This window comes from Phodopus roborovskii, unplaced genomic scaffold, assembly GCF_943737965.1.
Source record: "Phodopus roborovskii unplaced genomic scaffold, PHOROB, whole genome shotgun sequence".
In the NCBI taxonomy this organism is placed as follows: domain Eukaryota; kingdom Metazoa; phylum Chordata; class Mammalia; order Rodentia; family Cricetidae; genus Phodopus; species Phodopus roborovskii.
In genome coordinates, this window is record NW_026126558.1 from 4,446,336 (window position 1) to 4,468,653 (window position 22,318).

Here is a 22,318-nt window from a genome sequence, read left to right on the forward strand (position 1 = left end):
GCATTGGGGAGTGGGGTCCTGGAAGGCTCCCTGGCAGACCAGACTAGCTTACTTGCTGAGTCCCAGGTCAACAAGAGACTCTACCCAAACAAATAAAAACAGGAGGCAAATCTGAGGTTGTCCTCTGTCTCTACATGCAGGTGTACATATGACAACACACACACACACACACACACACACACACACGCGCGCGCGCACACACACATACACACACACCAGTATTCTAAGTGTAAGAATCCAGTAATGACCACATATTGTAAGATTCTTTTATATAAAATGTCCAGAATAGCAAGTCTGAGATAAAAAGTAAATGAGGGGTTATCAGGAGCTGGGGGAGGATAGAATAGGGAGTGACTGCTGTGGCAAAAATGTAACATAATGGACTTTGTATACACACGTGCAAACATAGGTACATATACACATGTAAAAACACATACATGTACACACAGCAAGATAACACACATGTATGCATATATACATGCATAGCAAGACAACAGAGACATATATACACACATGCACAGCATATTTGTATGCACATGTGCACACACGTTTGCAGAGCACAGACCACACACATGATGACAGTAGCTACTTAGGGTCATCAAGTGACCTGCTTTTTATCTTTGCCACTCGCTTTTCTGTAGAAAAGTCTATGGACACACTACCAGAAGCCAGCAGCACTTGTGCAGTTAGGAAGTAAGCAATGAGAAGAGCTTCTACAGACTGCATGCAGGTCAGCTGTATGCAGTCAGGCTCTACTCTTTAGAGCAGAGCCTGGCAGAGCCCTGACAGTGTGGCCACTCTTCCTCTCCAGGGAGCCTGTCCCCTGGAGGAATGACACTTACTCTTTTGCAGAACAGCATTTAAAACATACTCAAGCTCCTCAGCTGTCACCTCCATGTCCTGTGGGGTAGAGACAATTGTTCTTTTTGGTCCTTAGCAATTATAAGCCTAGCTTGGCTCTTTGGAGAGATGGCCCTGAGGACACTGTGCTGGGAGCTGAGTTCACCTCTGTGGTAGCTGCAGCCCACTGGTTTCTCAGGGAAGGGAGACTGCCCCAGGAGAGACAGCAGCCTGGAAAGACTCAGGGAAGGGTGAGGCATGCTGCCACTCCCCTGAGGATGCAAGATTTTCTGCAAAGGCTTCAAAAGGCCGCCAGAAACTTGAAAGGGTCAGAAGGTGTTTGGAGAGCCAGTAGGTCCTCGTACCTTCTCACAGGAGTACCCCAAGAACCGGAAACACTTCATGTATTGGGATCTCATCTGCTATTCAAGACAGAAGACCTAGAACTCAGTTCACTGGTTAATATAAAACCTCTAGGGGTGAATCCTGGAATCCTCAGTGTAACAAATCCACTAGCCCCAGCATCCACAAATCAAAAGCTGGTGAGAGATACTCAGGCATTGCCAGAGCCATGGAAGGGAGTCTGCAGTTCTAGGATGCCCAGACATTTTAAAAGAAATTTTATTGTAGTGTGTGTGTGTGTGTGTGTGTGTGTGTGTGTGTGTGTGTGTGTGTGTGTATTAGCATGTATGTGTGTGGAGGTCAGAGAACAACTTTATGGGGCTGTTTTTCTCCTGCCACCTTTACCTCAGTTCTGGGGATCAAAATCAGGCTATCAGGCTTGCATGGCCAAGTGCTTATACTTGCTAAACCATCTTCCCAGATCTTGTGTAATGTTTTGTTTGTTTGTTTTTTGGTTTCTTTTTTTTTTTTTTTTGAGACATGGTCTTACTCTGTAGCCCAGGTTGGCCTGAAAATCATTCTGCCTCAGCTTCCCTAGTGCTTGCATGCCAGGCACCAATCACCGCATTTGTCTACGTATGTGGTTTTTACACACATGGAGGTCTGTCTAGCTTCTCAATACATCTGGGTGCTATACTAACCCATGTGAACATAGTCACTGTTGACATTATTTTAACATATTCCAGTTGGCTCTGCCCTGAAGCTTTATGGCCTGGGGAGTGTGTTTTTGGGATGCCCAGCTCTAGGAAGAAAGTAAATTACAGTACATGGTTACCCTGGCCAGGGGAAATAGACATGGAGCTACACCCAGCCAGCCAGTTGGATGGAGAGAGGTAGAACTTCACTGTCTGGGTTTTTTTTTTTATTGTTTCTAATGAAGGTTGAGTGAATGTTCCTGCATGATTGCCCATTTCCTTCCAAATGCTGCACCTCTCCCTCAGTGACTTCTGTCCTTGCCTCATGCACCTGCTCAAGGGCTTGCAGCGATCATGATGTGGACCAGCCTATCACCTCTGGAATCTTTAGATCATTTGACTCTGGAACTTTGCCCCCCTCACCCTGTATCATCCTCTTCCTGGGTCTGGAGAGGGTTGGCTGCATGTGACTCCATTTCTCTCCAGAGTCCCCTGCTCCATTTGTTTAAGGATATGCAAAGCCACCAGCCAATATTGTTCTCCAAGTGTGAGATCACTCCTCCAGGCTGCCCCTTTCCATCCAGGAGCCACAGGCAGGAGAAGGGAGCGAGGTAATACAGTTAGTAGTGTCTGACATGAGCTAATTCATCAGGCTCCTTACATTATGGTCCCCAATGAGGCAGGAACCAGCAGTATCGTGAGGTTTCATCTCATTCCCCAGAATTTCCAGGGCTCCCCAGAAGGAAGCAGAGCAGAGCAGAGATGGGAATGAGCTGGAACACCAAGGACCCTAACCTTAACCCTATCCCTAACCTATTGCTGGTCAACAGAGGTGCATTGATTTGACACTGTTAACAAGCTGGGACTTAGGCTTTACTTTGCAACTAGCCCAGAGGGGCTTGGAGAGGTGCTGTTGACAAGTCCATGAACACAGTCCTCTGCTGCGAACCCAAAGCAGGCTTAGCCAAGGTCAGGGTGGAGGTAGGAGGGGACCAAGTCAGATGCATCCTACCTCGCCAGCGATTCGCTTGAACAGGGCCCGGAACTGTTGCTCCTGCTCCGTTTCCTCCTCCTGTGGAGTTGGCTTTGAGGGCTGAAAGAACCAAATGAGGTTGTGTAAAGGGCTCACAGAAGAGAAACCCGACACATGCTTTCTCACACGAATAGCAGAAAAGAAGAGCCCCACACTGGACAGACAGTACGCTGTCCCTGGAGGAACAGTCAGTAGAGCTCTTCCCTAGCACGCGGGAGACCCTGGGTCCAGTCCCCACACAACAAAAGAATGGGAAGTGCACAGCACAGAACACAGCTGTCAGCATCCAGCTGATCCAGAGAGTTTCACATGGGAGGCAGAGCAGGGGGCCTTCCCAGTCACATGGCCAGAGCTGTCGTGTTGGGTTCATCCTGCATCTCCTGATTTCTCAAAGCTAGATGAACAACTTGGTTTCATCTCAGGAACATGAACTTCAGCTTGAGTGACCCCGTTTTAGTTGGCCAGAGTAGGAGCTCTGTCTGTACTCACAGAGAGTTCCCTAAGTTTCACTTAGTGGGAATTAGAAGGGTAAGGGTGTCTGGGCTTGACTGGCAGCTTGACACAGAGTTGCCATGCTACAACCTCATCCCTGATTCATTATCTGTCTCGACAATCACCTTCCAAGAGTCTGTAACCAGCACCCAGAGAGGGCAGATGGATCAGTACACTTTAGGGGTTTTGCTTTTCTGTAGATTTTGGCTCATTTGTCAACTGCAGCCCTAGGGGGCAGCACAGAGCAGCAATCATTCCCCCAAAGCAGGTTTCGGCTGCTGGTGGGCATTCTGTTTCAGAAGAACTTGGTGAGTCTCCCCCGACCGCTCATATAGCCAATATTTATTAAACAGCTCTGGATTTCATGGCATTTTGACTCAAGCATACTAAGTACTTTGACCCTATTAATTCCTCCATTAGCCTCTCCAGCTCTCCCTGCTAGAGCCCTTCCTCTTTCTGGTTAGCCCCCTTCTACATATATGTGACACATAGGCATAGGCACGTGTGTAGATAGTTCTTAAGCAGTCCTAACAATCTCACATTGAGGACTGTATTCTCCAAACCAACCGGCCTCTGTCTTCTTTTCTTGTCTTCCTCTTCTCTTCCTCCCTCCCTCTCTCCTTCACTCCCCCGCCCTTTCTTCCTTCTTCTTCTCTTCCCTTCCTCCTTCATTCTTTCCTCCTCTTCCTTTCCTCTATCCTTTCATCCTTCCTCCCTTCCTCTCTCCTTCCTTCCTTTTTTCCTTCCTTCCTTTTCTTTTTTGTGTGTTTATTTTGAGATGGGGCCTTATATATATCCCTGGAAGGTCTTAGGTTTACCAGGTAGCCAAGACTGGCCTCCTGTCCCTACCTCTAAAGTGCTGGAATCATGAGTGTATCTTCTTAAATACATTTGAAATCATTTGGCTTCCTTCACATTTAGCAGAGGTCTCTCAGGAGATGAGGAAGCCCAAAGGAAGATGGCACCTGAGAGAACTTTATCCCAAGCACCCCAGGGCTCCTGCCTAGTCCCCTGGGCAGTGAGGGATGAGAAACAAAAGCTCTGGCCTCTGAGATAGAACCAGCCAGGTTGCTTACCTTGCTACAAGCAGGCAGCTCCTGAATTTGAATTTTAGAGGAACTGTGGTTTGAAAGAAGAGCTCTAGAACCTTCAGCTGAACCCCATCTTCCACAGCCACACTAGAGGACTCACCTCAGGGAGATCAATGTCTGTGTTCTCATCCAGGTCCCTGCAGTGGCAGAAAGCACACCACCTCAGTTGTGGACATGCATTCCATGGGACTAGAGCTATGGAGAGGTCCTGACCTGTCAGAGCCCTCTTGTTCAGTGTTATTTGTTTCTCAGGGGGTTGGCAACCCCTCCCTGCACCAACACCCCATCCCCAGTCATTCATCCCTGCCCAGTGTGCCAGAGAGGAAACTGGTAGGATCCTAATCCAAGGACAGCTTACAATCCCGAGAACATGACAACAAGAGCTATAACAGCATCTCCTGCCTTCCAGATGCACTCCAAAGAGAGTTCTTGAAGTGATCTTGGTTCCTCCAAATATCCATAAGCTCTGCCTCCAGAGGAGATGTACATTGTCAAAGACCAGACACTTGGCCTGCTCAGATTGTTCCTTCTTGGATGGGCTCTGAATTTCACAGAAAGGAGAAAGCCTGCTGAGCTGCAGCATCCAGCATCCATCTCTCTCTGCTTGCTGACTGGACATGCAATGTGCACAGCTTCTTTGAGCTCCTGGGCTCCTCCACTAACATGGAAAAAATGTGCCTAGAATTGTGAGCTAAAAATTAAACCTTAAATTGCTCTTGCCAGGGCATTTAATCACAGGAATAGGAAGAATAAGCAAGACACTGTTCCCTCCCTCATCATTCCCTGAACACACATGGCATTATCCCCCCGGAAATGCCGAAGGCTAGGGCCCTCCCCGAAAGCCACAAAACAGACAGAGCCTGCTATATCCCCTGTGATGAGAACACAGTGCTGACTTGGGTTCTGCATCATAGTGGGGCCTCAGGCTCAACTTTCAGTCTTCTTAGGGGATAGAAAGCAAAAACTTGGGTCTGGTGTCACCTGGCTCTGTCCTGTACTGGCCACTCACAGGGTATGGTCATCTTGGGCTTGTAAAGGTGTTAAACAGGAATGGAGGCTGAGAAACCCATCCAGGAGAATACTGGAGAAATGTGAAGACTTCATTGTTCCTCTTTGGCTGAGAAAAATGATTGTGCCTTTGTCCTCCACTGAGAACCCCAGCCACATTTTGGAACCGGGACCCTCTCATTGTATACTGCCAGTCCCATTCTGTCTTACTATACAGAAGGTAGACTGGAATGATGAGCCCACAGCCATCTCTCTTGATTTATCTGTGCATGTTGGTCCCTTTTGGGGCCTTATCTGAAATTCTCTAGATCAGTGGTTTTCAACCTTCCTAATGCTGTGACCCTCTAATATACTGTTTGTTCCTCATGTTTGGGACCCCCAATCATAAAATTGCTTTCCTTGCCACTTCATAACTGTAATTTTGCTAGTGTTATGAGTTGTAATGTAAATACTGGATACACAGGATGTCTAATATGTGACTCCTATGAAATGGTCATTCAACCTCAAAGGGGTCGCGACCCACAGGTTGAGAACCACTGCAATGGTCTCCCCCTAGATTTGGAAATGAGTTCTTCCACTGCCACAAACACAGTCACTGATGGTGAATGACAGCAGTGAAAAATGTTAGCAACAGTAGGAACGAATTTAAAAGACCTCTTGAAAGACCAGCCACTTGGCCTGCTCAGATTGTTCCTTCTTGGATGGGCACAGACAGGGCACGAGGTGGCAGTGTGAAATGGTTCACACTCACTGGTGGGTGTTAAAACTGGAGCTGAAAGATGGTGTGATTCTGGAAACTTCTAATAGTCACCTTCACCATCCTTAAATAAGCCCCCTCCCCCACTCTAGAAGCTTCTTGGGGATTGGGGCTGAGTGGCTATCCCCAAAAGGCCTGGTAATCACGACTCCAGGAGCAGGTGAGTCATCCATCACTGGTGTGCTTCAGAAGGGATCTGTAGCTAGAGGGATGCAAGTTGCTTTGTACCTATCACTTCCTGAGCAGGTGATGGGAGGGGAAAATGGGGATCTAGCTCTGCTAGATGTCTCCCTGGTGGCCCTGAAGTACAGCACACACTCAGGGAAGGCTCTGCTCACTCCTCACCGAGTAACTGCTCTCTTCTCAGAGAAGATTCTCAGGCAGAAGTCAGCCTCCTGGTGTGGCTCAAAGGTGCTGGGAATGAGGACGTAGTCTCCCGGGGGCAGCTGAAATCGGTCTGAGACTTCTCTCAAGTTGATGAATGTCTTGCTTCGTGCCAGGGAGGCATGGTACCTGAAAAAGTCTCTACTCAGGTGTCCATCCTTGTCCTGGTCCTTGTCTGGGCACTGCAAGGAAAAGGAGAGGTCATCAGAGAAACATGACTCTGGTCTTCATACTCAGTTGGAGAATTGGCTATTGATCATGGCACAGAGTCCAGAAGCAACAGGGAACTCAAAACCCTTGCAGGGACACCAAAAGCAGCTGGCCCCTACCTGGTAAATGGCATAGCCAATGGTCAGCATGTTGGCACCAAACCTCTTGAGCTTCCTGCGGTCTTTCTGCATCAAGGCTGCTAGAAAAGTGCAGCCATCCTGGCCCTCATCTTTCTCAGTCAGGGACAGCTTTATCTGTGGGTTGGTCCAGAAGGTGTCTGTATTTGAAAGGGGGGTGGATTATTATCCCTTCCTTAAAAATGCAAAATCATAGTTCAGATGACAACGTGCTTGCTGAGCAGGCACCCTGGTGACTTGAGTTCTATGTGCCAGAACCTACCCCTGCCAAAACCAAAATAAATAACAAACAAAAAGCTCGGCAGGATGGCTCAGTGGATAAAGGCATTTTCCGTAAAAGTTGATGACCTGAGATCCACAAGACAGAGGGAAGAAGCCCACTCCCAGAAGCTGTCCTCTAACCTCCACTGGTGTCCCATGGAGTGCACATATATGCACATGAGTGTGCGCACACACACACACACACACACACACACACACACACACACTAAATAAATGTGATAAATGAAAACACAAGATAGGTAAAGTGCATGAATTTAGTGCTGGGGATGTGGAGCCAGGTAGATCGTGGCACTCACTGGCTACTTGATGAGCTGCCCAGTGAGAGACCCTGTATCAAAAACAAGGCAGTAACTTTGAGGAGTGACAGCTAAGGTTGTCTCTTGTCTCTAAACTTACAGGAACACACAGAAAGAAGTACAAAATAAAAATAAAAACTTGACACATGGGTTTACACACATGAGCACACATAACACTACATAAAGAAAAAAAATTACAAAACCCACACTACAAAGGACACATGTACTCTCTACTGCACCCCCGCTGCTAGTTTGTAACCCTGAAAAGGTGGTCTCTTCTCTCTCTGTTCCCATTAGCCCTCTCACCCACCTTTCTTTATCCTCAGCAATACTCTAAACTTTGGGCTTCCACTTCCTCCACCTTCCAGCCATTGTCCTCATAGCCCTGAAAAGCTGTGATGCCTGCCCCACTTCCCCGTTGGGCAGTAGGTCCTTTCCCCTACTAACCTGGCGTGACTTGCAGTTGCGTCATCTGAACCTTACAACAGGGCATTTCCCTTAGTCTCTCTGGCCAGCTTCCGCCTAAGGTTCAGCTGTCATCCCCTGAGCTTGAGCTTGCTGTCCAGCTCTGCACAGACTGCCCCTTCCATGTCCCCAGATAGATTGGCTATGGGAATAGGACACAGAAGCACAGACAGGCCACCTACCCAGGAAGTTGCGGCAGCCACCAGCTGTGGAGCCACGAACCCAGCTTCCTTGGTGGATGGTCACCTCCCACCTATGGAGGGCATTGTCCTCCAGGGCATCAGGTGTGAGGTTGCAGATCTCCACTTTGTCAAAATGGACCTTGAAGTCCTCGAATTCCATCCTGAGACAGAGGGGAGAATGCATCATCAGAACATCATCGTGATGTCAACCCTCTTCCTGGGGAGGGGAGTCACCGGGGTCTCTCCCAGAAGGAGGGAGTCAGGGAAAAAGAGGGAAGAGGGAAGGGGATGAGGAAGGAAAGGGAGAAAGGAGAGTGGTTGTTGGATACATAAGCCCTGACTTCAAGCAAAAATGCAAAGGATGATTTTACCAAAACTCCCCGTCATCAAGAGCAGAGTGAGCCAGGCGCTTCTGTTCCTCCAGGTTCACAGAGTGCCACTCGAGAGAGCTGAAAGATCAGAGTCACACTCAGCCTGGGAGTAGGGCTGCTTCCCTGGAGTCACACCAAACCAGATATGCATAATGTAGGGATTATATTCTGGTTAGTGAGTCTCGCTGGGCCCAGGGACATGAGGCCAGCTCTCCGCTGGCTCCAGCATGACAGTAGCTAGAAAGTGAACTTTCAAGTGTTGTTGGAAGACAGTGCCTTCACAGGTCATTATGGAACAAACACAAGGAACTGAACACAGCAGCCCAGTTGGAGGTCACAGGTCATGCATGTCCCTAACTTATAGTTTGCCTGTGGTATGTGCCAGGCCAAAGCCCTTCTGGTTTATAAATTGATACTTGGGTAGTGCTTCTAACTCTTGTGGTTGCCATTTGAAATACTAAGTGTCTCGTTTATGCTACCAGGAGCTCAGGAAGGGTCTGCTGTGGGTGAGTCCAACCTTAGGTCCCAACCTGAAGGCTCAAGTAGACCTAGAACTCATTCTCAGGAAGAGCTATCAAAGAGAGCTATCAAGGAGATATGCTGACACCCTTGCAGGCTCAAACTTGATGTGGTGGTCTCAATGTTGTGTGTGTTGTGATTTCCTCATTGCCTTCTAACCCAGCAGTCTCCCTAGCCCTGGGTAGGTCCTAGGATCCCCAGGGGATACTAAATACATTAGAATAGACAGAGTCCTATACATGTTTTCTTATATATACACAGATGGTGACATTTGGTTTATAAACAGACACAAGAAGAGTTTAACAGCAACGTCTAATACTAAAGTAGGACAATCAGATAAACATAGTGTATCAAAACTTGTGTGATGTCTTACCTATTATCTATCTACTTTCCAATCTATTATCTATCATCTGTCTCATTCATCATATCATTTACTTATCATCTGTTCATCCTACATTTGCACATCACCCACCCATCCATCATATACCCATCCATTAATTCATCATCTATCTACTTATCTACCTATTATCTATTCATCCATCATATATACACTCACTCTTCATCATCTATCTATTCATCCATTAATTTATCTACCTAGCCACCTATTACCCATATGCACCCATCAGTTTACCATCTCTCCATCTACTAATCCGTCATCTAGCTATTCATTCATACACCTACACATCCATCTGTCATCTATAGTCAATTTTAACCCATAATCTATCAATCTGTCCATCATCTCCATCATCTATACATCCATCTATGATCTATGCATTCATACACTAATGTATCCATCCATCCATCATCCATCCATTATCTACATATAAGTTTATCATCCATTCTCCCATTACCTATCCATCTATCCATTCATCTATCCATCCATCCATCCATCCACCCACCCATCCATATCTATTACTCTAATAATCCCGTAGATCTTAGAAACCCTAACACATTTTTTTCTTTCTTAATTAAGCTGAGCACTTTTATAATTTCTCTTGAAGGGTGCGTTTTCTGATTTCTATGACCTGCCATTGTCTTAATTAGGGGTTATCATAATAAGGTTACTTGAACACACACACTGCAATAGTCCACAACACAGTGGTTTATATAGTATAGAATTCATCACACCACTAGGAATGATGTGACAGTAACATTATTCTAAACAGCTAATACTTATTTCTAGAACCTTCCATATGATATCATATTTTCAATTGAAACTGTGGGTGGTGAAATCTCTGGTAAAGGGGGTTGTTGTCATTTAAATCTCTTCACTTCTGCTGTGGTGCTGTGACTGTGTGGAGGTATATTTTGTGTCCAGTTAGACAGGGCTCATGGCATCCAGGGAGGTCTCCAACAGGAGAGAAGAGAGAACTAAGGGTCTTTAATGACTCACTGAGTCATTTTCTTCTAAGTGGGTCACATCCAATGAAGGGCAGCTAAGCAATGCCTTTGATGGGTAGTGTTGGACATCAAGGGGCTAGAATGGCCACAGCACCTGGAAGCTTTGTAGGCAGACAGCCTCTGTCAGTCTCAAACTGTATTTGTTTCTCCTTTAGCCCGAGTTTCAGAAGGGGAAAACAGTCTGCTTCTGTAGACATAGGATACAAAGGGCTACAACATGGTGCCCTCAAAATAATTTTAGTTTTAATGTCCATCTTAGGTTTCACTCAGTCTCAGTTCTTCCCATTTCCATCAGCAGAGGGAGGGCCAATCTTGCTCTTCCTTTGCTGCCCTTGTCTGAATCCTTCCTACCCAGTCTCCTTGAGATCTGAGAAGGGCAAATGTGGCCCAGCAGGACAAGAGCCTGGCTGGGGTGTGGAGAGACATCAGCTTCTCACTTCCTAGTTACCTGTGTCACCATCCAAAGGACAGGTGGGGACAGCCTGGAAAGCTCGCCTTTCCAAATTATTAGAGCCTAGTAATGGGCCAATTTCCTGTGCTACTTCCATTTCTCTGTGGGACCGTGGGCTTTAGCCAATGATCAATAACTACCAGAAAGAGCCTTAGAGTGACCTGACCTGTCTGGCAGTGTTTCAGCGATTCCCAGACTCAAAATACTCATCCACACCCACCCACCTTCGCATGAACGCACACACTCACTCGTAACTGGAGTCAAAGTCCTTCCTGACACCCCAGTGGCAGTGACTATCCGTAAATATGATTACGTGGCAGTGGAAGAGAGAGGTATCCTAGAGCTGTTTATCCAGGATCAAGTTTAACAGAGGTATTCTAAGTAAGGTTTGAAGGGAAGAAACAGGGAGTTCCGGACAAACCAGTGCCTCACAGGTCTGCATAGGTCATCCTGGCTACACATGGAGCTGGCCCTAGAGAAGGGAGGGAGCCACTCACCTGTCACTCCACCGTCCCGTCCACTCCACCTGGCCCCAAGGATTTCGGACTCTGATGAGCTTAGTTTTCTGGCCTTGGAAATTAACCTCAAAGGAAAAATCATCAAGGAAACATGATGCAATGAGCCTGAAGTTGGCTTTAGCCATCCATGAGACCTGGGTCCGTTTCTATGGATGACTGCATTAGTCAAGCTCCTGAGGGAAACACACTGATGATGTGCTACACAAACTGGTGCTCGTGCCCATTCACTCCTTGTTTTTCTGGGATGGGTTTCGCTATATACTGACCTCAGATTTTCCATACCCCTGTCTCAGCTTCCTAAGTACTGGGATTATAAGCCTGCACCCCCAGCCCTGGTGAGAAATGTTCTTTTGAGACAGTCTCACCAGGTACCCGGACTCATCTCAGTCTTGTTGTGTAACTCAGGCTGGCATCATGGGTGCTGGGGCTGCCAATGTGCAGTGCTACCCCAAGATGACTCATCCATTTGTTTTCCATTTTACTTTATTCTTGGTGTGTGTGTGTGTGTGTGTGTGTGTGTGTGTGTGTGTGTGTGTGCACAGGAGTACCACAGTGCATACATATGTGAAGGTCAGAGGGCAACTCTTGAGAGTTGCTTTTCTCCTTCCACCATGTGAGCTGGCAGCTGAACTCACCTTCTCAACTTGTTATGTTTGTATTGCACATGCTTTTATTTGCTAAGCCATTTCACTGGCCCTGACTCATCCATCCATTCTTTTTGTTTGTTTGTTTGTTTTGAGTCAGGGTTTCTCTGTGTAGCCTTGGCTGTCCTAGAACTTGCTCTGTAGAATAGACTGGCCTTGAATGCTGGTCTTGAACTCAGAGATCCACATGCCTCTGCCTCCTGATTTCTGGGACTAAAGGTGTGTGCCACCACTGGGTAGATGGATTTCACTTTCATTTAAACATGTACTAGCATTTTTCTTTATTGTTTTTTTCTTTAAACTTTTCTTAATGATTTGTTTATTTTTATTTTATGTGCATTGGTATTTTGTCTGTGTGTATGGCATGTATGTCTGTGTGAGGATATTGGATCCTCTGGAAATTGGAGTTACATACCCTTGTGAGCTGCCATGTGGGTGCTAGGAATTGAGCCTAGGCCCTCTGGAAGAACAGCCAGTGCTCTTAACCACTGATCCATTTTCCTAGCCCTGACTCATTCATTCTTTATGAGCCCATGGAACTTTCTTTCTGAAAAGAATACTGAACCATCCTTTGTACATTGGTCATGCCACATCTGGGAAGTGAATCTAGTTAATAGGACAGTGGTCCATCTCCACATGAATGAGTTTTCCATTAGGCTATGGTCCCCAAAGGTTCCAGGTCCCATATGTGTGTTCCTTTAGTATTTGCTCAGGAAATGATGCATAGCAGTGCTCAGAAGTTCATGGAGTTACTCCATGATTCCAGTGTTCGATGACTGTGTGCCGGGAGTTTAATTAGACTATAACCCTATGTGCTAGGAGTTTAAGCAGCAACAACAAATGAAGAATTCTGCATTTCACATTCAGCCTTCTCCAGCTATGGTCAAGAGAAGAAGAGTCTTGGTGTTGCCTTGGGTAGGCCTGAGCCAGTAGGAGGCAAACCATTCCTGAGGTCTTGGTAGGAAAGGGAGACTCTGAGAAAGTATTTAGAGGTTAGGAGGTGTCAACTAACCAGAAATCTTAGCTATCAGTTTATTGTTACATGCTGAATGAGAGTTGTATTTTGACATGTGATGACAATTCAAATAAACTGGAGAGGTGGCTCAGTTAGTAGAGCTTACTTAGCATGCATGAAACCCTGAGTTTGATCCCTAGCACCACATAAACCAGGTGTGGTGGCATATGCCTGTAGTCTCATAATTTCAACACTCAGGTGGTAGAAGCAGGTGATTAAAACTTCAAGGCCAGCCTTGATTGTATAACAAGTTCAAGGCCAGCCTAGGGTACATGAGCTTCTATTTCAGACAAGGCAAAACAAAACAATTCAAGCCTCAGTGTTTAGGAGCTCACAGCTCTGTAATCATATAAGTCAACTCTTGTATTTTACATTCAGAAATGAGCAAGCACCTTGCCCATGGGAAAAAATGCAGAAGCAAGTGAACCAGAGTGAGGAGAAGTCACTAGGCTGAGAATTTCTGGAAGATCCAGCTTAAAATCTACTTGCCTACTCAAGACAGCAGGTGTCTCAGCATGTGTGATGGGAACTATGGTGGTTTGAAAGAAAATAGCTCCCATAGAGAGTGGCACTATTAGGAGGTGTGGTTTTGCTGGAGTAGGTGTGACCTTGTTGGAGGAAGTGTGTCACTGTGAGGGTGGGCTGTAAGGTCTCCTATGATCAAGCTGTGCCCAGTCTCCGTTCACTTCCTGTTGCCTGCAGATCAAGATGTAGAACTCTCAGCTCTTTCTCCAGCACCATGTCTGCATGCATGCTGCCATGATGATAATAGACTAAATCTCTGAAACTGTAAGCCAGTCCCAATTAAATGTTTTTGTTATAAGAATTGCTGTGGTCCTGGTGTCTCCTCACAACAATAGAAACCCTCACTAAGACAGAAACAGACCAAGACAGTGACTAACATCCCGAAGAAGCCCAGAGTCCACCCCTATATTTCACAGGGGCTGCAGTGTATTGGAGTGTTTATGTGTTCTCTTCCACACTCTGCTCCTAGAACATTTAGTATGTACTACTCAAAACACTGCAGAGAGAAGAGGCTGCTGGTGCCATGGCCTCTATAGACAAGGCTGGACACCCATCCAGAGGGGGGTTGGGGCAAAGGAGGCGTCTGGGGCTTTGCTGGACTTGACCTGAAGGTTGGAGCTTCCAGTTTCTTGTCTTCTGCCTTAACCCAGTCTCTCCTCTCTTCTCCATATATCCAAGAGCCTCTCCCCTAAGACAGCCACTTCCTAGAACTGAGGTGTGCTGTGTGGAGTCTAGGTGTCTGAGGGCCAGTTACACACTAGACTACCAAGGATTCAAGGTGGTCAATTTCATGTGTCAACTTGACTGGGTCATGGGGCACCCAGATATTTGGTTTAAGGAGAGTGTGCTTGTGTCTCTGGCTTTTATGTGAAAGACTAAATTTTAATTGGAAGGCTTAGCAAACAGTCTGTACCTGAAGAGCAGAGAAGAGTAAACTAAAAGCCAAGGAAGGAGGCCTCTCTGTCTGTGCTGCCTGCTGGAGCTGGAGCATGACTCTCCTTGCCTCAGAACCAGGAACCACACTGCTGGTTTTCCCTCAGTCTTAGTCCACTGTGAGGCCAGGGGTGTTCCCGCAGTCTTCCAGCCACAGGAGACAAGTCAGAGTGGTTTTCATACTTATACAGGCTTATCCCTATATATTCATATCATAATTGCACATGAGTGTGTATAATTACAAATTCCCACACATGTGCATGTGTTTGTTATATAAAATGAGTATGCATGTGCGTCACACATAACAAACACAAATATGGGCAAATATGTATAACCTGCATACATATGTACACACATAATGAATATGTATGTCAACACACAAATATAACATATATATGTATACATAATGAGTGTGTATGTGTATGTATGTATATATGTTTATTAATTTGTTCTTATAATCTCTGTATATCTCTGAAAAACCCTGGCTGTATAGGACTGTTGCAGAATTGGCAAATAATTAATTTACAAGCACAAAATCTAGCCAGGCAGTGGTAGTTCACACCTTTAAGCAGAGGCCAGCTTAGTTTATAGAGTGACTTCCAGAATAGCCAAGGCTGTTACACAGAGAAACCTGTCTTGAAAAACAGACAAAATAAACAAACAAAAATCCCATAAAATCTAAGGTAGACCAACTGCAATTCCCAAAACATGAGTTTGGTGCATGGGTCACCTGCCTCCTCTCTGGGTCCTGTCTGCTGTTTCTCATCCCAGCCGGCTTGCTCTCTGCTGCACAACATATCTAAAGACCAGGGTTGTCCTGTTCCTCAACCTCGGTCCCCTACAGTGGGCCCCACCTCTACCTGGTCGAGCCCAGTCACAGTGTAGGCATGGCCCTTAATGAGACCAAAAGGTGTGCGGGCTTCAGAATCGGAGGCATTCAGGATCTAGAATAGAAGAAGACACATCCTTTAAGCCAGCTTCCCTCTGCATCAGCACTATGCCTAGCTCACACATCCCAGCCCTCAATTACACAATGGCAGCTATATTTATAGGCCTTAGAAATTGGGGGTATAGGACCTCCTAATAGGTTCATCAGTGATACACAGCAAGATCAAACTCTTCGGGGGGGATCCCCTTCCATTAAAATGGGTTTACTTTTCTGTCCCCAAATAGACAGTAGCCACACCAGTCATAGATTAGTGAATGGCATCCACAGTCATGCAGAGAGGAGGCCTATTCTGGTGACGTGTGATTTGATCATAAAACATGACCTTGTAGGAGAAGTAAATAATTTGTTTACAAAAGTAGATCTTTATAGTTAACCCAAAAAGAAGGGGGAAAACTTGAATAAATTTCAAAAACAGACGGTATAAAATTATACCTGTATATGTATCCTATGCATAGAGGAATTAGAAAAATGCTATTAGCCTTCTATCTGGTATCTTTGTTTTGTATGGTGTAGAAAGTAAAAGGAAAACATTTCAGAAAAGCACACCGGAGGGTTCCCTTCAGTGACAGGAAGTCAGCCTTCCACTGCTGATGTGCAGTGGCAGCTTGGTGTGGAGGACAGCCAGCACCCTGGTGGATGTGGTGCTGGGGAAACAGCCCTGGACATGATGGGAGAGACAGACAACTGTGCTTTCAGACCTCACGGGATGCTCCGCTTGGCAGCAGGTGTATTTATTTGCCTTTGCAACCCAACAAGCATTAAATGAAAGCTTGTGCTTGTTTGTTTGAGACAGTCTCATGCATCCCAGCCTGTGTTCAGGTTATGTAGTGGAAGATGACTTTGAATTTCTGACCTTCCCACCACCATTTCCTGAATGCTGGAAGTTATAGATATGTTTCATCAGCCTGTTTTATATAATGCTGGGGATGGGCCCCAGGGCCACCTGCAAGCTAGGCAAGTGCTCTACCAACTGTTTTAGTTAAAGATGACTGCCTTCCAGATACTCAAGTCCCTTCTGGGTTGCCGCTTCTGTCTGTTGATGCTTAGATGGCCAGCCAGCCACTTACATCTATGGAGCATCCCAGCAAGGAACCCCGCCTCAAGGCCTTCTCCAGAATATCATAGAAGTCCTCTGGCGCTTCTCGGATTTGGAAGGTCTCGGCCACACCCCCAGTGAAGTCTTCCATGGCTTCCATGGTGCTGCCTCCCTTCAGTGCCTCGTAACTTCCATTAAGCCTGCAAAGATGGGAGAGCAGATTGGTTGAAGGGGTGGAGGGACAGGAAAAGGGTTTGCTCAGCCCACAGAGCACAAGCCGGACTCTGGGAGGAAAAGCAGTGGTTGGCAGTGGGGAAGGCCCTGGGTACCAGACTCCTATCATCTTCCTGGTGATATATTTCAACTGCTCAGCTTTTGTTGTTTGTTTGTTTTGGTCTCCTGCCTTAGCCTCCAAAGTGCTAAGATTTGTAGTTGGAATTTTCTTTGGGTCACCAACCAGCTCCCAAATAAAGACATGGAGACTTATTATTAATTATGAATGCTCGGCCTTAGCTTAGCTTGTCCCACTAGCTCTTTTAACTTAATTTAACTTGTTTCTATTCATCTACACTTTGCTTCAGAGCTTTTTACCTTTCTTTCATTCTGTATGTCCTACTTTCCTGTTTTCTCTGTGTTTGTCTGTCTGGCCCCTGATGTCTCTCTCCCTGGCACCTCTTTTCTTTCTTCCCTGAGCCTAAATTTTTCCTCCTACTTACTCTCCCTGCCTGGAAGTCCTGCCTATATCTCCTCCCTTACTATTAGTAGTTCAGCTTTTTGTTTGTTTTTCAAGGCAGGGTTTCTCTGTGTAGTCATGGCTGTCCTAGAATTCATTTGTAAACCAGGCTAGCCTCAAACTCACAGAGATCTACCTGCCTCTGCCTCCTGAGTGCTGGGACTAAAGGTGTGCACCACCACCACCCAGCAACAGTTTCACTTTTTATTAGACTAATCAGGTGCCTTAGGCAGGCAAGGTAAAACAGCAACACATCTGCTGTAAAAATGCAGCACATGTTTGCAGAGTTAAATGAAATTCCACAATTATTTTTATTGATGTTTTTTGAGACAGGCTCTGATTCCATAGACCAAGTGGACCTCAAACTCAGCAATTTTTCTGTCTCAAATTCTCCAGTTCTAGGAGTGTAAGAGTAAGTTACTATGCTCAACTTGTAACTGAAAAAAAAAATTAAAGTACAGCACTGCTATATAGCCCTGGCCAGCTTGAAACTTGCTATGTAGGCTAGGTTGGGCTCAAGCGTATAGTAATCCTCCTGCCTCAGATTCTCCAGAGCTGGGGTTAAAGGTAGTTATCACCATGCCTAGCTTCTTGTTGAGATTTTTGGGCCATGAATATATGTGAGTGGGTGTGTTATATGTGTACATGTTTGTGTAGCTGCATATGCCTATGTGTACACACAGAGACCACAAGAGGATCTTGTCTATCACTCCCCTCCTTATTCCTTGAGACAGGGTCTTTCACTGAACCTGGAGCTAGGCTAATGGCCAGCAAACCCCGGAAATCTTCCCATCTCTGCTCCCTACAGCACTTGGGTTATAGTCAATTATGATAGCCTAACCTTTTGAATTTGTGTGCATAACCTTCACACATACAATTCTTATCACTACCTCTGATGGGGGCATCATAAGTATGCCCTATGCCCCAGTTCCCTCCATCAGCATATGCTACACATGCTGGTGGGTAATCTTGCCTTTTAATAGCTAGCATCTGGCTTTTCCATACCTGCCCTCCATCTCGACATCATTGTGTGGACCACTGCATCAGGATCGTCTGCCTGTGCCCTAAGAGATGTGTCCTTATCTACCCGAGTTCAGTACCTTAATCTCTCAGACATGTGTTTCTGGGGTGAGTGAGGCATCTACTGTGTCCCCCCACTCAAATGAGATTTATTTCACACATTTGTGATGTGATTGGACCTTTGAATCACAGGCTGGAACTCTGGGGATCGAGACCATCTGGCTAGGGATTAGAAATAGCTGTGCTAACCTCACATATATGAAGTTCCTGGACAGGTCCAATCACAGAGACAGGAAGTGGGCAGTGCTAAGTGGAGCTGGAAGGAGAGGGACAGGAGAGTCAGTGTCTGTCAGGGACTGGGGTTATAGTTTTGCAAGGCAAACAGTTCTGAGAATAGGTGTGTGGTGGTGTCATGGCAAGTAAGTGTGTTGATGCCATGGAACTAGGCTCTCAAAATATTAAAATGGTAAATTTTATGGCATGAACATTTCATAACAATTTTTAAAAGGAAGGAAAGGAGTACTTGTTGGGCAGGGACAGTTTCTGTCTTTCCACTTATGTGGTTTAAAGTCACATACCTGAGCCATGGCAAACCCTGGCATAAGATTTAAAGAGCCATTGCCCCATGTGGGCACAGCCAGGGGCCCTGCTTCCCCTGAGTGCTTCTCCTGCCGGATCAGTGAGTCAAGAATTCAGAGGAGACAAGAGGCCACCATGCTTGAGGCTGTAAATGTCTAGGCCATGGCATGAAAACAGTCTAGTGGTCCAAGTCCCCGACAGTTGGCAACCACTCTTTCTGCATCCCAGTTTCTCCACCAAACTCCCCTGAGAGGATGAGCCCAGGCTTCCAGGAGCAGTAGGAGGGAGCCCCACTCACTTGGCATAGGCTTTCTCCAGCAGTGCGCTCCAGAACTCATTGTGGTCAGCAGAGTGGAGGAAGACCAGGCGGTCCCTGAAGGTGGGCAGGCGGTCATCGATCACGACATCCAGCCACTCACTGTGCTGCCAGAACTAGTGGCCAGGGCAGGAAGAGATGACAAGGATGAGTCACGAGGGGGTGTGGGCCCGGTGGTAAATGCTTACTCCCTGGTTCTTCCCTCTGAGCAGACTGCCCTTGTGCTCCAAGAAAATCTTACCTGTTGCCATGGCAGAGCCACATGGATGTCATGGCAAGGCCATCTGGGTGTCACAGCACGGTAAGCCAGGTGTCACAGTAGGCCTACCTGGCTTTGTCCACTCAGCCATATACTGGGCCTTAATCCACCATGAAAATCAATTCCAGGACTGTGTTACCATGGAAGTGGGTGAGGGAGCAGTCACAGTAGACACACCTGTGTTCTGAGCTAATCCATCTTCTTTGTAGGACACCAGGGTAGGTGGGCAGGGGAGGGTGGTGTACGGGCTCAGCTCTGTTCACACACAGTCCAGTCTCCATGGACACTGCTGCCTTGTTTGGGCTTTCACTTTTCCATGTTTTCCCACCCACATAATTCCCCCTTGAAGATGGAGCTGCAACGTGAGCCATGCACATAGAAGTAAGGAGCATATATGTAATGCACCTGAGAGTTCATTTGGGAGTATGCATGTGTGAACATATGCATTTATGGGCACGAGTACCATTACATGCATATATTTGTGAACATGAATGTGTTCATGTACATGCATGTGGTGTGTGTTCGTGTACATGCACTTGCAGGTTAATACACATGTGTATACACTTAATTGTGCATGTGTGGGTGTCCTAGTTAGCATCAGCTGTTAACTTGACAGTTTGGAGTCATCTCAGGGCATGTCAATTGAGGAATTGCCCAGGTTGGGTTGACCTGTGGCCATGTCTGAGAAATTATCTTGACTGCTGTGGGAGAGCTCGGCTCACTGTGGGTGACACCACCCTCAACAGATAGTTCTGCACTATATAAGAAAGCTAGCATGAACTACTGTGCAAACTGTAAGCAGCATTACTCCATAGTTTCTTCTTGAGTGCCTGCCCTGACTTCCCCTCAGTGATGAACTGTGACCTAAAAGTGTAAGCTGAATAAACCTTTCCTCCTCTAAGTTACTTTCCACAGAGACAGAAAGAAACTAGAACAGTGGGTGAGTATACGTGTGAATGTGTGTGGGACAGAATATGTAGATGTGAATATGTAGGTGAATGGGTGTGTGTGTATGTATGTATGTATGAGTGTGCACATATATGAGTTAGCACATATATGTGGGTGTACTGTGTGTGAGTCAATAGGTGTGATGCATGAGAATGTGCATTGCCTTCAGGTATAGAAGAATGTGTATGTTTGCATAGGCATGTGAGTGCATGTGTATGTTTTTGTGTGCACACGTGTGTGAGTATATACACATATGAACAGTGTGCTCATCTGTGTATTACATGTGTGTTTACCTAGGTGAAGAGAGTCAGGCAGAGAAAGCATGAGGACAACAGGACATCAGACCTATGGGGCAAGCTTCACTATCAGCTGCCATACAAGATCATGGCTTGTAGGGCCATGTGTCTCAGTCTTCTGTTTGAAAGCCTCAAACATCTCCCTATCTACACTTCCTCAGTAAGGGGAGCTGCTCTGCTTAAGAAAAGTACCCTGGCATCCATGTTTCCCCGAGGATACTATATGCTTTTCCTTCCCTACTGCTTGCTGCCTCTGGAAATCCCCCCAAGACTCATGCACACTGTCACACAGCTCCCAGAATTGTCAACAGTACAAAGCTGTACACAGTATCTCCTGGGCCTCTTCCCCCAACAAATCAACCCAGAGGCTCAGGCTTCTCTTACCTGGAAGTGAAATATCCCAGCATAGCCAGAGCCAAAGCCTTGGTCCTGGGGAACCACCCTGGCCAGTGCTTTCTGATTGAGGGTGAGGGAGGCAATGGCCGCCAGGAGCCAGCAGTCTCCTGCAGAGTGGAGGTCACGAAGGTGTCATACTTTCTGCCACTGATTCTCAGGAGTCAAGAAAAAGCAATGCCACAGGGGTGTGGAGACACATTTCTGCTTGGCTGAAAACAATGGAGTGACAGCAAATACTGCTGTTCCCTCCACCTGTCCAGCCTGCTCTTCTGTCGTGCCCTGTGGCTGCCTCCTGGATACTGCGGCAGTGTTTGCTGACTGCTTGCGTCTCATCTTCATAAGGGCTCAGAGAACCAGGGCTGAGTGATGTGTCAAGTACTTCTGGATGGGGAAAGGGTCTTGGAAACGAGCCAGTACCTATTGCAATCCTGAGCTACTGCCTTTCCTAGACTAGGCTTGGTTCAGCTGTGAGCAGCAATAGCTCCAAGGAGGCTCCTTTGACTCACTTTCTCCCTTCCATCATTTCCTCATTCTTCCTCCCTCCCTTCCTTCCTCCCTCCCTCCCTCCCTCTCTTCTTTCCTCTCTGTCTTCCTTCTTTCATTCTTTTTTTTTCCTTCCTGGTCTTTTCTGACAGAGTTTCATTCTATAGATCAGCCTGGCCTGGACTTCAGTATATAGCCTAAACTGGGCTTGAATTTGTACCAATTTTCTATCCATTCATCAACTCATCTATCCAACATCCATCCATCCATCCATTCACCCCACATTCATCTATGTATCATTTATATATCATCTACTCATCTATCACTCATCCACCCATCTATCATCCATCCATCTACCATTCATCTGCCTATCCATTTGTCTATTATCCATTCATCACTAATCTACCCAAGCATCATCTACCCATTTACCATTCACCATTCTCCTACCCATCTATCCATTGACCATCCGTTATCTATCTCTCTATTTGTGCTATCTCTCATCTGTCAACCAGATATCATATTTGTACATCTATTTATGTATGATATATTGATTTTTATGGTCTTTCTATCAGTCTATCTATCATCTATCTGTATTATCAATCACATATATCTATTATCTACCATCTATCATCTATTTGTTATCTATCACTTATCATATATCTATCTACTTTTTTTTTTCTTTTTGGTTTCTCAAGACAGGGTTTCTCTGTAT

The 22,318-nt window shown here is 46.2% G+C and overlaps 1 protein-coding gene across 1 annotated transcript in view; it reads right to left on the minus strand.

The window, feature by feature from the left end:
• The window catches only part of Capn9 (calpain 9), a 36,550-nt gene that overhangs the window by 6,189 nt on the left and 8,043 nt on the right, over window positions 1–22,318 (minus strand). The window contains exons 2-13 of the mRNA XM_051201786.1: window positions 21,112–21,252; window positions 19,207–19,340; window positions 16,608–16,776; window positions 15,452–15,535; window positions 11,454–11,539; window positions 8,586–8,663; window positions 8,215–8,375; window positions 6,972–7,129; window positions 6,604–6,824; window positions 4,594–4,630; window positions 2,890–2,970; window positions 843–900 (exon numbers count right to left, since the gene is read on the minus strand). Coding sequence (XP_051057743.1) covers window positions 843–900; window positions 2,890–2,970; window positions 4,594–4,630; window positions 6,604–6,824; window positions 6,972–7,129; window positions 8,215–8,375; window positions 8,586–8,663; window positions 11,454–11,539; window positions 15,452–15,535; window positions 16,608–16,776; window positions 19,207–19,340; window positions 21,112–21,252 — 1,408 coding nt within the window. The remainder of the gene's footprint in view (window positions 1–842; window positions 901–2,889; window positions 2,971–4,593; window positions 4,631–6,603; window positions 6,825–6,971; window positions 7,130–8,214; window positions 8,376–8,585; window positions 8,664–11,453; window positions 11,540–15,451; window positions 15,536–16,607; window positions 16,777–19,206; window positions 19,341–21,111; window positions 21,253–22,318) is intronic.